At 41.1% G+C, this 14,201-nt stretch overlaps 2 protein-coding genes across 4 annotated transcripts in view; both read right to left on the bottom strand.

Annotated features, from left to right (window-relative positions):
* The window catches only part of LOC115052212 (collagen alpha-1(XVIII) chain-like), a 31,940-nt gene extending 25,701 nt beyond the window's left edge, over positions 1-6,239 (bottom strand). The window contains exon 1 of the mRNA XM_029516256.1: positions 5,950-6,239. Within this exon, the coding sequence (XP_029372116.1) occupies positions 5,950-6,055 (106 nt within the window). The 5' untranslated portion in view covers positions 6,056-6,239. The remainder of the gene's footprint in view (positions 1-5,949) is intronic.
* A 2,593-nt stretch (positions 6,240-8,832) lies between these two features.
* Positions 8,833-13,808, bottom strand: LOC115056676 (uncharacterized). 3 transcript variants are annotated; one of them, XM_029523340.1, is made up of 11 exons: positions 13,558-13,808; positions 12,787-12,936; positions 12,156-12,281; positions 11,911-12,065; positions 11,739-11,826; positions 11,422-11,514; positions 11,004-11,030; positions 10,556-10,636; positions 10,356-10,403; positions 10,121-10,249; positions 8,833-9,807 (listed from the first exon to the last, which is right to left on the bottom strand). In XM_029523340.1, the coding sequence occupies exons 1-11, from the start codon at positions 13,616-13,618 to the stop codon at positions 9,749-9,751; spliced, it is 1,017 nt and encodes a 338-aa protein (XP_029379200.1). In that variant the 5' UTR covers positions 13,619-13,808; the 3' UTR covers positions 8,833-9,748. The 3 variants fall into 3 exon arrangements, with proteins under 3 accessions (XP_029379200.1, XP_029379192.1, XP_029379182.1); XM_029523332.1 differs by having other exon boundaries at positions 10,356-10,424; positions 13,558-13,807; XM_029523322.1 differs by having other exon boundaries at positions 10,356-10,436; positions 13,558-13,807.
* Positions 13,809-14,201: the final 393 nt, after the last annotated feature.

The raw sequence follows: 14,201 nt of genomic DNA on the forward strand, positions 1-14,201 counted from the left end.
GCATCAATGTAATCCTGACAATAGAAGTGAACCATTTCTAAGAACAAGTGGAGCACTGAAATCAAAATGTTGCATCAAAACACAATGGACACTGGTGTTTATGTCTATGGAGCCAAAAATTACCCCAATACTTACAAAAAACAATAAATTACTGCTACATATTTTCCGAGATTAAAAAAAAAAAAAAACCTTTCTGCACCAAATGTGTGTTTAAATGTAAAGTACCGCTTATTTGTCACAGTATTCCTGTCCTGTCAGCTCTGTAAATCAGTCACTGTTATCAAATAACTAAAATTTTTCAAGGCAAAGAAGCAAGGAAAGAAGTCCCTTATGGGGCATCTTGGCAGAAGCTGTGCAGAAATCCGCCTTCCATCAGCGCTCCTTGTCCTCGGTCCTTCCACCCTGTGGTATGTTGAAGTGGGGTTTTTGGCATGGACAAAAGCAGGGCATCTCAGACCAGAGGGTGTGGGACGGCTCACGACAATCCCTTATCGAGCGTCAATGCTCAATTCATTCAGCACCACAGGAGCTCAAGGACAAGACAGCCGGCTCCTTGTGCGGAGAATCCTAATCTGTGAATGAGGAGCTTGTTGCAGCAGTGAAAAGAAACAACAGGGTGTACTACGGTGAATTTGCTGTCTTCTTTTCAACATGAGCAAAAGCGAAAATCAATAAAAAGTTTTGTTCTGGCAAGAGATGAACAGATGCCTCCACTCATGATGTAATTGACAGCAGAAAATGAAAAGCAATCATGAGGCTTTTGAAGTGATTAAAGGTAATTTTAGTTCTGTTGAACAGACTCCATCCTGACATAGCCCCCTCTTCACAGCCCTCTTCTGATATCACCTGTCAGAGATACATTTTTGCAGCGTGAGCTTGAAGAGACATGACATTCAAGTCAAGTGCAAAGGCCTCGTAACTTGAGGCCTCAGTGCTGCGGGAAAGGTTGAATTCCTGCGGCCCAGATTCTTCACTCGGGGGCAAGTACTGTTAATAACCCCAGTAATCCTCACAGTGAGTCATAAAAGGACAAACCGCACACTGTCTCACTCAAAACCACACAGACTCGCCCTGAGCGGCTACTGTCCTGGCGAACAAAAGAAAGTTAACAGCTGGACATTTCTCAAAAACATGATGTAAACTGCATCAGGCCAGATTAATATCAGATTTCAAGCATCATGCAAAAAAGAAGAGAAAAGTAGTTTCTGCTTTAAAAGAGGAGTCTGCCTGAAATTAAAGGCCAGGTGAACATATTTTAAGCTGTAGCGAAGGAACGATGCCTCATTTTGACTCCCAGTTAGCACAAAACAAGCTTTGGATTGACTCTCCATCACTTACACTGGTGGATTCTTGTCTTGGCCCGCATCAACAAGAGGAACAATTACGGGGTATGCTTGATCTGACCTAAACGTGTAATGCAAAGCACAACAACAACAACCACCATGAAGTGGCTTCACACATAAGTGAAGCTCAGTCTTCCACCTCTGCTCTGAGAATCTGCAGCCTCTGGATCTGTGTGATCAGTCTTGAGAAGTTCATGGTTCAGTTTCACACTGTGGCTGGAGATTGGTACCGTTTCAATGAGCAAATGATGGATATGTGTCTCATGTCTTCCGCCGTGGCCAATCCTTGCAAATTCATGTGCACAGAGGGTACTTAAGGTTGTCTATGTTCTCTACAAGAAATTATCTCCAGACTGAGACTTTAATTTAAGCTTCTAATAATCAGCTCTCTGGCCTGCACAGACCTGTGCTGTTGTATCACATATTTTCACTGTGACAGCTGCTCATAGTGGGGGTGTGCTATATGGGAAAAAAAAAAATCTAACTGTGATTATGTTTGCAGATATTGCAATCTGGGTTGGAATGATCAGGAATAAGGGTCCATCTTCTCAGCTTTTTGTATGTTCTGTAAAAGCAGAGGGAAATTAGGATTAAATATACGGAACAAAGTTTACACCCAGCTGAAAAATAAAAAAAACATTGTCTTCATCATTCCTGTTTGTTGAGGCAATATTCATTTGGAGTCAGACCCTGCCTTGCCATTGCCTGGTTATCAGCAAAGGAGTCTATCAGCAACAATCCTAGGGTTCACTGCATGTTTTTAGCTGACGTCATTATCCACAGAAGTCGACAACGAAGGAGGGAGAAGCTAGATTTGATCCAGCTCTGAGTTCTTAGGTTCGGAGAGTCAGGAGGAGAAAAAAGGTGAAAATCTCGAGCTCCAGCAAAACGTCTGCTTTGAATTTAGAAATTGATTGGAAATTCAAAGTAAATCTATCAATGCCATTTGTTGATAGCTGCTGATTAGATCTTAAAGAGGCAAGCAGGTGGGCGAAAAAACCGCAGCCGCCATCATCACCACCTCAAAGCAGGCAGCTCAGCAGGTGGGAAAACAAAGCCTTTTGCAGGCAAAGAGCAAGGCCTGACCAGCCACTCTAGATGGTGCATCAGATACGCTTCATACAAAGATCCAAGACAGGCGGCAAAACATCCTCTCACCCCTCAGCATGAGATCGGGCCTATACCTCCACGCTTCCGCTGTCACCTTCAAATAGCTGGGAGAAGGTAGAACCCACAGCCTCCTCTCTGATGATTTTAAAGTCTTCTCCAGGAAACCGTGGTTATTTACATGTTTGGATGTTTCTTTTGCAACAGTCTGCAGGTCTAGTCATTGTGAAGCAGCTGGGCTGAGCTGAGGTTGAGCTGCTGACTCTGAGACGCAAAAAGCATGAAAGCTATAATTACAGATAAAATTGGGAAATAACAATGTCCTCAAGGACAAAAGGAAAAATGAGGAGGTGTTTGTACACAAGCCAAGCAAGTGGGAGGCAGACTGCCGCTGTTTATTCAACCTGAAGATACTTTTGCACATGCAAAGCCACAGATAAACGGTTGTTTTAACACAGTTATTTCTTATAAATACAACTTTATGAAGGCAGCTTGACTGTGAAAATCCCAAACAACTTCATCTGATATCCTCTGTTTTGTTACAAATTAAAGTCAAGCCATGTCATTAACCTCTACTGTTAGCAATGTCATTTTGCCATATTTTGACCTCGAAAATACCCACAATTAAATCAAGTCGGTGTCTTTTTCTCCAAATAAACATGATTAGAAACATTTTCTGTCACAGCAGTTTGGGGTTCAGGATCTTGCAAGGACACTGATCCGGCCCGGATTCTGATTGGGGGACTACCCAGCCACAGGCACCACAAAAAGAAAAGTCAAGGAAACAAGAAGAGACGTCAAAAACAATCACAAGGGGGAAAAAAATGAGTCCAGCGCAATTAAAATGAGATCAAAACAGGGGCAGTTAAAATAACTTCAGATAATCAATCCATGAAGATAAGATGAACTTAGAATGAGAAAAGAAGCATGAAGATAAACTAGAGTTTATCTCAAAAGAAATCAGCCAAATCAAGATTAGATGAGATGAGATAGTAATGACTCCTAGGGAGGGGCATGCTCGCTGTGTTTCTACATTAAAGTGAGATGAGACTGTTGTCAAATGTGATCCAAACATGTTCTTCAACCAAACCCAAACAGTGTTTCTTCATCATGCCTTGACTACAACATCCAGACCAAAACTATAATTAGGATTTAAGCTGACAAGAAGCCACGCGGATATTTTCACGAATTACATTCCAAGACACCGCAGAGACGGAGTGTTTTGTTTTATAAATGAATAAATGTATGCTCCTCGTCTCATCCAGACTGATAATGAACTATGTTGTTCAACCTGGTGGAGCTGACATGCTTCACAGCTGCTCATAGGAAACATTTGAAATTAATATGTGCCATCTACGGCTGTAACTAGTGATTGTTTAACTATCAGCAAATCTGTAATGGTCTATTCGTCTCTTATCGTTGATTAGATGCTGGAAATACGGAGATTAATACATCTCCAAGTAGTCTGTGTGACCAAGCCTAAAGATATTCAATCTGGAAAGACTAAAAAACAAAAGAGGAGCAAATCCAGACATTTGTGAAGCTGAAAGCAACTAAATGGATTTTCACAATGCTTTTAATCATGTGATTAAAAGCTTGCAACTCTTAATACACACTTCTACACACAGTTACATTTTCCACGCTCCAAGCAGACCGTAATGTTCAACACACGGTTCTGATCAACAGGCTCAAGGCTGTTCCCATAAAATGCAACGTAGACATTTCTCCATGGTAGAAATGTGCACCGTGTTCAGACAGGCTCAACCAGCTGTGCATCCAGGAAAGAAAGTGTCAAAATTCTGTGAAATAAACCGCCTGGAACTCTCACATTGTCTGTTTTGTATTCCCCTTACATGAACACTGTGCAGTCAAATGCAACTCTACGCCAGCAAACTGTTATTTCAAACGTTGTTCATCTGCTCTGTGATAGATGGTCATATATTTGGGAGTTGGGAATGTTTAGCCACCCAGGAGGTAAGTCTGCAGTTAACATGGCATATAAAGCCAAACACAGAGAGAGAAAGAAGGAAAGAAAATGAAGAGGGTGAACACTCTCAAAATTACCTTCAGATGCTCCCAAACTGTCAGACGTCAAATTTATTGTATTTATTTGTTTGACAGAAGTTGAGCAATTTCATGGCTTTATCCACTTTTGCCTAGGTCAAAAAAATCCCAGTGATCTGGTCTCATTTTTATGCCAGATATTTCTGATGCTTGTTGAAATGTGAGATTAATCTTCACCTTTCAGGTTTGAGATGCTAAAATCTGATTTTTACATGAAGGGCCTGCAGAAAAACTCGGTGCTGTAAATGTCTCAGCATCATCTCAAATTACTAGCACGACAAAAGGCAGCAGCGTTACAAGCACAATACACAAGCCTTGTCTGATCATTTCTGCATTTACAGTACTGTGCCTGTACATGAATGTGTGGACATGCCTGGGTGTCAGCATATTGTTTGTGTATTTTGTGAAGAGAGGGAGTGTGTGTGTGTGTGTGTGCAGGCGCAGGTAAGGTCGGCAATGAAGTCTGTCTGTTTCTCTGGGAGGCACCGATGAGCCCTGAAGAAGGGAAAATCTCAACAGAATGGAAAACACTACCCTTGGTGCGCGCGCACACACACACACACACACACACACAGAAAAACCACACACTTTCACCTATGCTTGAATAAATGATGGAAGATTAACCCGAAAAAGATGAAGACGCCAGCTCACATGTACAAAATCATGGAGGGATGAATGAACAGGGCGACCAGGCACAGGGGCCCGACGGGTCATGGGGCCCCTGGATCAGAGCCTCTGTTTAAACCAACTTAAAATTTCTCATTTGGAAGTCAATCAGATAACTAAAAGCAGACACATAATCAATAATAAATATATATTTAAAAAAAAGCTCACCCCAAAAAGACGGCAGCTGTCAAAAGAGACCGCATAACAGTAACAAATGCAAGACACGCAAAACCACAACTAGATGAAAAAAGAGCAGCAAATGACAATAAAGAGACACAAAACTGCTGACAAGAGAACCGGCATGACCACAAAGAGACCAAAAGATCAATGACAAGACCAGAAAACAAGACAAATCCTGAGACACAAAATAGCAAATGCACACAATGACAGCTGTGCCCACAAAGGGCAAAAAGAAAACAAGACAAAGGCAGTGATGCAAAATGAAAAGAGCACAACTGGATGCCAATGGCCTCATGACAGGGAGATGCCACAATGCTAAACACCCAAAAGAGGCGCTGGAGTCAATTTTAAGTCACTTTGAATTGAAATGTTGTGAAGCACTCGCGTTTATGCAGGATGGAAGCGTGGAGAAAAGGCTGCCAGCTGGATTTCACCTTCCCCCGAGAAGAACAGGACACGGCGGATCCAGATGTTCCCTGCCTCTGCTTCAAATGCACACGACAGAGCCCAGTGCAGCCCAACACCTCATTCTTCAAAAAAAAAAAAAAAGAGAAGCACACCTTTGGACAGACATGACAGAGACAGTTACCTCCACGCTGGGACTTTATCCGCTCCACCGCCATTAGCAGCAGCAGCAGCAGCAGCAGCAGGACGGAGGTCAGGCTCGGCCGGGTCCACCTGTCGCGTCGACGCATCCTCCAAACGGCGCTTATTCTCGACTTTTGAGCGGCGAAAAAAGTAGTAAATAAAGTCCCGTCAGAGGCCGTGAGGAAGGGGCGCTCATGTCCGGCAGCCCTAAGGAGAAAGCAGTATTTGTTTTTTGTTTTTGTTTTTTTTTTTTTTGGGGGGGGGGAGGGAGGGGGTCAGTTTTCTGCGTCCTCCTGCCTACCTGTGGAGGATGTGAGCACCTTGTCAGCGAAGAAGAAGCGGCTGCGCACATCTACTTCCTGTGCCGACTCTACAAAGTAAAAGCCGCGGTGGTTAACATTTCACTTCGCGCCACATTTCAGAGATTAAACTTTCTTTTTTTTTTTTTTTTACCCCCGCTGTATTTATTTATTCAATAACATCCTCACAGATCCCGATTGAAATATAAACCAATAAACGACCATTTATTACTAAAAACCAAGAGGCAATTTTGTTTTAATGTTAGGACAGCTTTTATTTTGAAAAGAGCTAATTGTCCAACTATTTGAATATGTGACATGAGGCCCACTTTTCATATTTTTGTCTGGAGGTCTGGAACTTCACAAATCTTCCCCTCAGGCTCCCAAAAGCTGTTAAATAGACTATAGATAACCAATAATCGGTAGCTATGTGGCAGCTGACACGAGGGGAAAAAGAAGAAGAAAAAAAGACCAACAAGAGCATTGAAATTGACCAACAGGGAAGTGGTCCAAATTGCAAAGGTCCAGGAAACTTAGTCTGCAGATAAAGGAAATAACCTGTAGCTGTTAGATATTACACTGGAAGGAGGAGGTGGACATGAGTAGAGACGTTAATGCAAATTTTGTTTATTAAATATGCCATAAACACAATTTTTGCTATAGTATAAAGCCATGGACCAGCTGTGATGGGTGGAAACACACATAGAACATCAGTTATACTCAAAATATTTCAAGACATTCAAATTTATTTTAGACATTCAATACAATTGCAAATACATTGGCTTCATTGACAGAAATCTGACCAGTGTTGTTTTTGTAAAAGTCAGAAATTCAGATGAAGCAAGTTTTCCATGTGTCTGCAAGTCTGTTCAGACATGTTGCCTGTAGTGTGCCACCTGTCTGCGGTCCACACTGAGAGCTGCATTCCTTCACAAAGAGCGAAAGGCTTCCTGTGATAATGGATGCTCTCAACCTACTACACATTTGTCCTGTGATTAAAAAAACAAGACAAAGTGGGTTTCGTCAATTGCTATTTCACCCTTCACACTTTAAGGGCCAAGAGGTGCTTCTGCCCACCTATCACTCGGTGGGCAGAAGGAAAGTGTTTGTGCAGTGTGATGGGGTTTGTCGGAACATGTCTTCCCATAGTCTTGAAAGGCACAACTGGATAGAAAAATCTCTCTGACACATCTATTCGCTTCAGCATGGATCCTGTCTGCACACGCAAAAGTGAGTCCACTTGAAGCTGCGATTTCACCACCGCCATTCTGTCCTCTCTGCGCCATCGGCTGTATTATCTCCGAGGGCATGTGTTGTTCTAAAACTACAACTTCACACTTCAAACCTAAATTCCATCCATCTTCTCAGCTGTCAAAACTCAGGAAGAGTTATCCTGAAGGTAGCACTTATGTTTTGACCCGTAAAAATTAGTGCAACAAATGTCTGTCATTTTTTTAATGTCTTCCTGAATCTGAATATGTGGATGGAGGTGTCTTCGAAGTTTTAGGATGCCACATACACGCACTCCCAGGCCATAAACAGGAAGAAAATTTCCCTCACACAAAACAAGTGGGAGCCGAATATAGAAAAACTGCTGTGAAACTAAGTTTAAAACATCAAGTCGATTTTTTTTTATCTGACTCTTTCGAAGAAAGAACCTGCACCATAAAGAATTACTGTGGTAGATTTAACTTTGAATTATACTGACAAATATTTTCTTCTATGAACCATTCTTTGATTCAATGAGTTGTTCCCAGACTTCCTTCTTGTTTTTTTCAGACAAATAAACCACAGTCAAATCAAATCAAAAAGGATTTTTGCTGTGCCAAAATCAGAACTAAAGTACTTCACGGCTCTTGACATATAGAGCAGGTCTAGACGAAAGACTTTTTGGAATTATTCAAAGAGACCCAGCAAATCCTTCTAAGAACAAGCACTGGCCGACAGCGGCAAGAAAAACTTCCATTTAAAGGTAGATACTTAGGGCAGAACCACACTCAAGTTCTCCAGCCACCAGGTTTGGTTTGAGAGAGAGAGAGAGAGAGAGAGAGAGAGAGAGAGAGAAAACAACACACAACAAAAATACAAGAAAAATATACAGATGTGCGTTGAATATGAGCCATTTGAGCTTTTCAATTTAAAAAAGAGTTAGCATTGATATTTCACAGCAGCTTACAGAGAAACAGACAAATCGAAGGACAGAGGTCACAACACAATTGTGAGTTATGCCACAACAGTTGTGATTGTTGGTCGACTGATATAACCAACCAATTCATGACATCTCCTCCTCCTGTGATTTAATTGAGATGTTCTGGACCTCTGAGGATTTTCAACATGACCAGCTGTTCCTGCCCTTGCTGGATCATGTTGCCTAGCAACCTCCGCAACTTTTTCTTTTCACAAGCCCTATTTTCATCAGGGCCTATGTTGAAACCATGATAGCCTTACTCAAGACTCAACACTTACATTTGAAAGTGGAATCTGCTGCTATGACAATGATCCATAGGACACAAATGCAACAGCTGTGGTGTCACTTTTCTCTCGATGTAACCAGAGCTAATATATAATAATAATTTCTTCTTGTGAAATGATAAATTGGTCCTTTTTTTTTTTTTTTTTTTTTTTTAAACCAAAATTTAAAAATCTATACATCCAGTTATGCTATTCTCTCCACACAGGCTTTTGTAACTAAGTGCACACAGATTTAACAGTAACTGCATGAGTGCTTGAGGACACCAAGTGGTCAATGAGGGGACATTAGCTCACATTCAGAAGTGGAGCAAAGAAAAAAATAAAATGTCCTTCACAATCGGGTCAATAAATAAATGCTGCTCAGTTTCCCGTGCGACAGAGGGAGCCATTTTATGTCAAAATAAATTGTGTTTTTTACATTGGTAAAAAAAAAAAAAAATATGAAAACCTGCAGTGCACTGATATTACTGCACACACATTTAATCGAAGCTTTGGGAATAATACTGAGACAGGAGGGAGATGGAAGGTTGGATTTGGGTATCAAAGGCTTCTCTGGTTGTTTCAGAGAAAACTGGTGAATGCCAAAACTTATTGACGAATGATGATATGAAATAAAAGCCTTGGTAGCAGCTGAAGTTTTACTGCAAAAGTTCGTAGTAAAGCATATTTTTCAGCGTCCCATGAAAGCAGTGTAGAACGCAGTGAGAGGGGAATGGTTAATGTTCAAGACTGGATGGAGCTGGGAATGATCATATGTTTATCTAAAAGATCCCCCAAAAAACAAACTGCCATATATAAACATAGACATGCCACTCATGGAAGCACCAGTTTGTCATTTTGCACCACATGAAATTGATATCGCGCCATCCAGTACAATCTACTTCTAACACTGTTCCATTCCACTTTAGTTTTCATTTAAAAACTTTTTTGTTGCTCAGTGCTTTTTTTAGGCAGCATGATTCCGCTCAGCCACGTGTGTTGTGAATGCAAATGATGATGGCTGTTGCTTGCGGTGATGTCAGTTGTACTTCAGCTTTGGTCCCCATCCTGTGTCTCTGTTGCCTGATCTGCCTGATGGTCGTGCAACGCTGTCAAACGATAGAATAAGTCACACTAAATCAGTTTGACTCAGTGTGAACAGTCTAGGTGGTCTTACAGATGAAATCACAGCGGCCCTCTGACTGTTTGCTTTGTATTTTTTACTTAGCTGTCATTTTTACTTTTCATGGAGCATATTGTTGTGGCTTTTCAGTCGTCATTGACACTGCTGATGAAGCTCCTATTTCTGCTAGTATCATCATAATGACTGGATGGTTAACTTTTCTGTAAAATGTTTGGAAATGGGGAAGCTGCACACGCTACACTACTATCGCAGTTAGACATGATAAAAATCTCACTCACCTGCACCAGTCACTGCATCTGGATGCTGGGGGAGCGTTTGTTGGTCGTCTGGTGTCTCTGCTGCCTGATCCTCCCTTGGTTGGTCCTGCACTAATGCCATTTGGCCATTTGATTTGATTGGTTCACCCTCTGTCAAAGATCAAAAATAACTGCCTTGCCCAATAATACAACGGTTACACTTCCTGTTTCTTGCTGCTAACAGCTCTGACTCTGAGTACAGTAACATCTTATTTACCAGCTTCATTTCCTGCTTCTGGGTCCAGGCTGGGGGTGCCTGGAAGCTCTGAAATGGTTTGTGGTTCATCTGTGAAATGTTCTGAGAATCATCAAGACTAAAATGCATCTGGTCACTCATTACAAAATCTCACAATCTGTGCTTTACCAAAGTCATAACATATCTGGTTCTACTTTCGGGCTTAGGAATGCTTAACTCACCTGTTACTTTGTTGGCACCTGGATCTTGGTTGTTACCATTTGATGATGTCATCGTCACATGTGTCAGCATCGCTGCATCCTCTATTTAAGAACAAAATAACCACAATGACCATGATGCGTCTGCCACAGCGCAAGTCATGTTTCCAAGAACATCTCACCCACAGATTTCATTGCAGGTATGAGGTCTTCATTAATCATTTGTGATTGAAACCATCCACATTGTAAAAGTGCATTTACTCATACAGCTGTAACAAAAATCCACTTTGAATGAAGTGGGACTTGGTCCCCTCTACCCACTTATCAACAATCACCCTTGTGTGTCACCTTTTCATTAAAAAGGCCGTACACCAGAATGACAATGCTCTGCACACTTTTGAAAAGCAGGTTTGTGTCTATACAAGTTTCTGTTATATACTAAAATGTGTGATCCAAGTGTTCAGTGTCTTACCACCATTTGCGCCATTCACTCCTGCATCTAAGAAGAATAGATATTTGTTAAATCATCATCCTTGTTGCAACTCAGTGATTACATAATGAACCCCTCCCCAAACGTGCTGTAAGGAACCTGCCCAGTCAGAATTGTGTCAATGATTTTGTATTCAGTTCAAAGATTGTGAAAAGTTTAAAATCATGACTGGAAAGCTAACACTGAATGTCAGAGTTACTTGACATGTAAGGCCACTACTGAGATAACAGGGTGTGGAGAAGACCACAACTCATATTGTGGTAAAAAGTACCTCAACATATATAACCAACGGATGTGAAATGTAGCTGAGAGGCAAACACTGGATGTGTCTACAGCGATTAAAAATGTAACAATGCAGATGTAATGCAGAAATTTAAATGCAAGTTGGTTTCTTTCTTACGTTGTTCTCTTGTTCTGAATTTGACATAGAGTCCCACAGCCACAACCACAGCCACAGGCAGTAACACTAATGCCCACAGCGCGTTCAGGTCTTCTACAAAAAAAAAAAAAAAAAGAAAAAAGAAAAAAAGATGTCATCTGGTCTGTATGATGCTGCTTTGACTTGACCCAGTGTAGAGAGTACATCACTCGTCTTGTTTACATCTTAAAGGGAGCTTTCACCAAATTATATCAGCAATGTACGTTGCCATGTTTCAGAAAAAAAACATTTATTGTGTTATTAAAGGCGATTTTAGTTTGTTGGTGTGACAAACTTACCATGCCATAAGGGATTGGGGACTTCATTGCTGGTTTCATTGCTGACAGGGTTTTTCAGTGCACAGGTAATCAATCGCACCGGTTCGTCCTAGAAAACCAGACATCCACTTTTGACTTTAGAGAGGTTAACAAATATACATTTCCATCAACCACACCATTTTCTGGTCGATACCTTTTCAACAGTATGAGTTTTGAGTGAGCCAGTCTGCCTGTTGTCTAACATCCACTCATAGGTGATTGGTTCCGCGTCGGGTGTGCCTCCTTCACAGGTGAAGACACAGCTCTCTTCTGAACATGTGTGAGAGACATTGGGTTTCGAGACAGGAGCTGAACAAACAAACAGACAAAAAAAAAAAGACTTTTTAATAAAAAGCTCACATGTTAAGGCTTGAGTTTAGAGACAATTCCTCCACTTACAGATGACTTCGAGTTGGATCCCATGGGCGACTTCACCATTGATCTCTACAGTGTAACGGCCGCTGTCAGTGTTTTGCAGGCTGTTGATCGTCAGGGTTCCAGTTGATGTATTCAGCTGACCTCGAGCTAAAATTGGGCACACCGCAGCTCAGAAACCAGCTCATCTTAATGTTACAAATTCATTTTGACTACACGCATTTCCGACCATGAATGACACGATAAGTTCATTTTTGGTTTAGCTAAGACTGACAATGAAAGAATGTCTAAATCGAATTAATTTTACCAGGTTTTTCATGTGATTGCATTTTAAGAAGATTATTCATGGGTTTCAGAATATTCAGGTATATTTGTTGGATTACGTTCACAGTTTATTGAAGTCCATTCATTTGGCATAGGTTTGGGGTTGACTTATCAAAAATGCTGGACTCTAAATACTTGTGTAAAGTGTGTCAAATAATTCATATTAATGTATAATTGTAGGAGGAGTTTTGTATTTAACCCTTAATTTAGTTTTATGGTTAGTTTACACCGTCATCTAAGTGGCTGTTCCATCATGAGTGAGTGCATTTGTTGTACTGTTTTGTATTGAACTGTACTAACGTTCAGTCTGATGGAATCACAGTGAGAGTACCTTTAAACTGTCTGTAGCTGTCCACGGCGTTATTATAAAACTCCATTGCAATGTCATCTTTATGTTTCCAAGTTATACTGTGGATTTTTTGAGTCACGGTGCGTGGAGAGAGGACTACCACATCATCTTTTTTCCCATAGACTCTTGAGTCTGTCAAAAAAAGCCAACACAACCACACAAAGGAATAATCGGCTGATTAATTGACAGTAAAACAGCAACAAATTTCACAATCTTCAAGCAACAGGCCTCAAACATTTCCTGACAGCAGATATCACGAAAGCATTAATAAGGAAATCAGTCAGGAGGACTGATAATGAAAACAAGCAGCCTTTAAGGTAAATACACATTTACTGGTTACGTTTTATTCGGATTTAACCGAGTGAAACATTAAGAGTCGGTAGTTTATGCACAGTCATTCTGGGCCATCCGAGCAGAAATATTTTTTCATTCTATACGCCTCTTAGCTATTTGTCTGATTAAAAAAAACAAAAAAAAAATCATTCAAACACTGTTTTAATGGCAATATAAGCATGGTCAATGCGACAGAAAAGCACAAAGGTGTGGTCCAATCGAAACTGAAAGTACCTCGAAAATTCTAGAAGTCACCCAAAACACCAGGCAAAAATACTTGAATTATATACATAATAATACACACACACATATATATAGATTTCGATACATATTTACATTGACACACACACATACAAAGAGGCGATTGCGCCTTGAAAGTTTTCTTCAAGTACACACGCGCCAAAGCCGCGTCGGCCTTACCTGAAATTCCGCCCTTGACAGTCAGGACGAAGACCCAAATCACCGCGGACCAGACGACCATCCTCTCCCCGGCTACGGAGCTGAAATCTGGGGGATTGTTTCGGCGTTTTAAAAGGCGCTTCAAACGCAAACCTCGATGTGCGTGAGGACCGGAGGTGAAGTCCCGCAGAGGAGGGAGAAACCAAAACGCCGAGGCTGCGCAAAATGACGCAGCTTCATATTACAGGGACGTGAGGCAGCTTTTCCTTTTCCCCCCCATAGGAGGAGGAACCGATCTGCTGAAACCCGTACACGACGCCAGGGGCCACTGGAGCCTTAGTTAAAAAGTAAAAGCAGAAAACTGCAGCTGGACTCTTATTTTTAATTCAGTGAACATTTGTGTCTGATCTCAGGAGCGGTTAAAAACAGAGACAAGGGGCCCCTGGGCCCCCTTAGAAAAAGGATGCTTTACTCACAGCGGGTAAATTAAAGATCTACCCTCATATGCTTTAAATTAAAACATATGATAGATCTGATGATCTGGACTAATATCGCTCGATAATCTACGCAGATTAAATACGTAAAAACAAGAACCAAGATATTACTACACCGTAAATATTAATTATTTTATTGTCTTTGTTCTCATGATTTTACAAATATGATAC

The sequence above is a fragment of the Echeneis naucrates genome, chromosome 2 (assembly GCF_900963305.1).
Source record: "Echeneis naucrates chromosome 2, fEcheNa1.1, whole genome shotgun sequence".
In the NCBI taxonomy this organism is placed as follows: Eukaryota; Metazoa; Chordata; class Actinopteri; order Carangiformes; family Echeneidae; genus Echeneis; species Echeneis naucrates.

Coding starts and splice junctions, on each gene's coding strand:
- LOC115056676 (XM_029523322.1), bottom strand. CDS start 13,618: ATGGTCGTCTGGTCCGCGGTGATTTGGGTCTTCGTCCTGACTGTCAAG. Junction 11,827..11,910: donor AAACTCATACTGTTGAAAAG/GTATCGACCAGA, acceptor CTGGTTTTCTAG/GACGAACCGGTGCGATTGAT. Junction 10,250..10,355: donor AGAAGCAGGAAATGAAGCTG/GTAAATAAGATG, acceptor GATCTTTGACAG/AGGGTGAACCAATCAAATCA.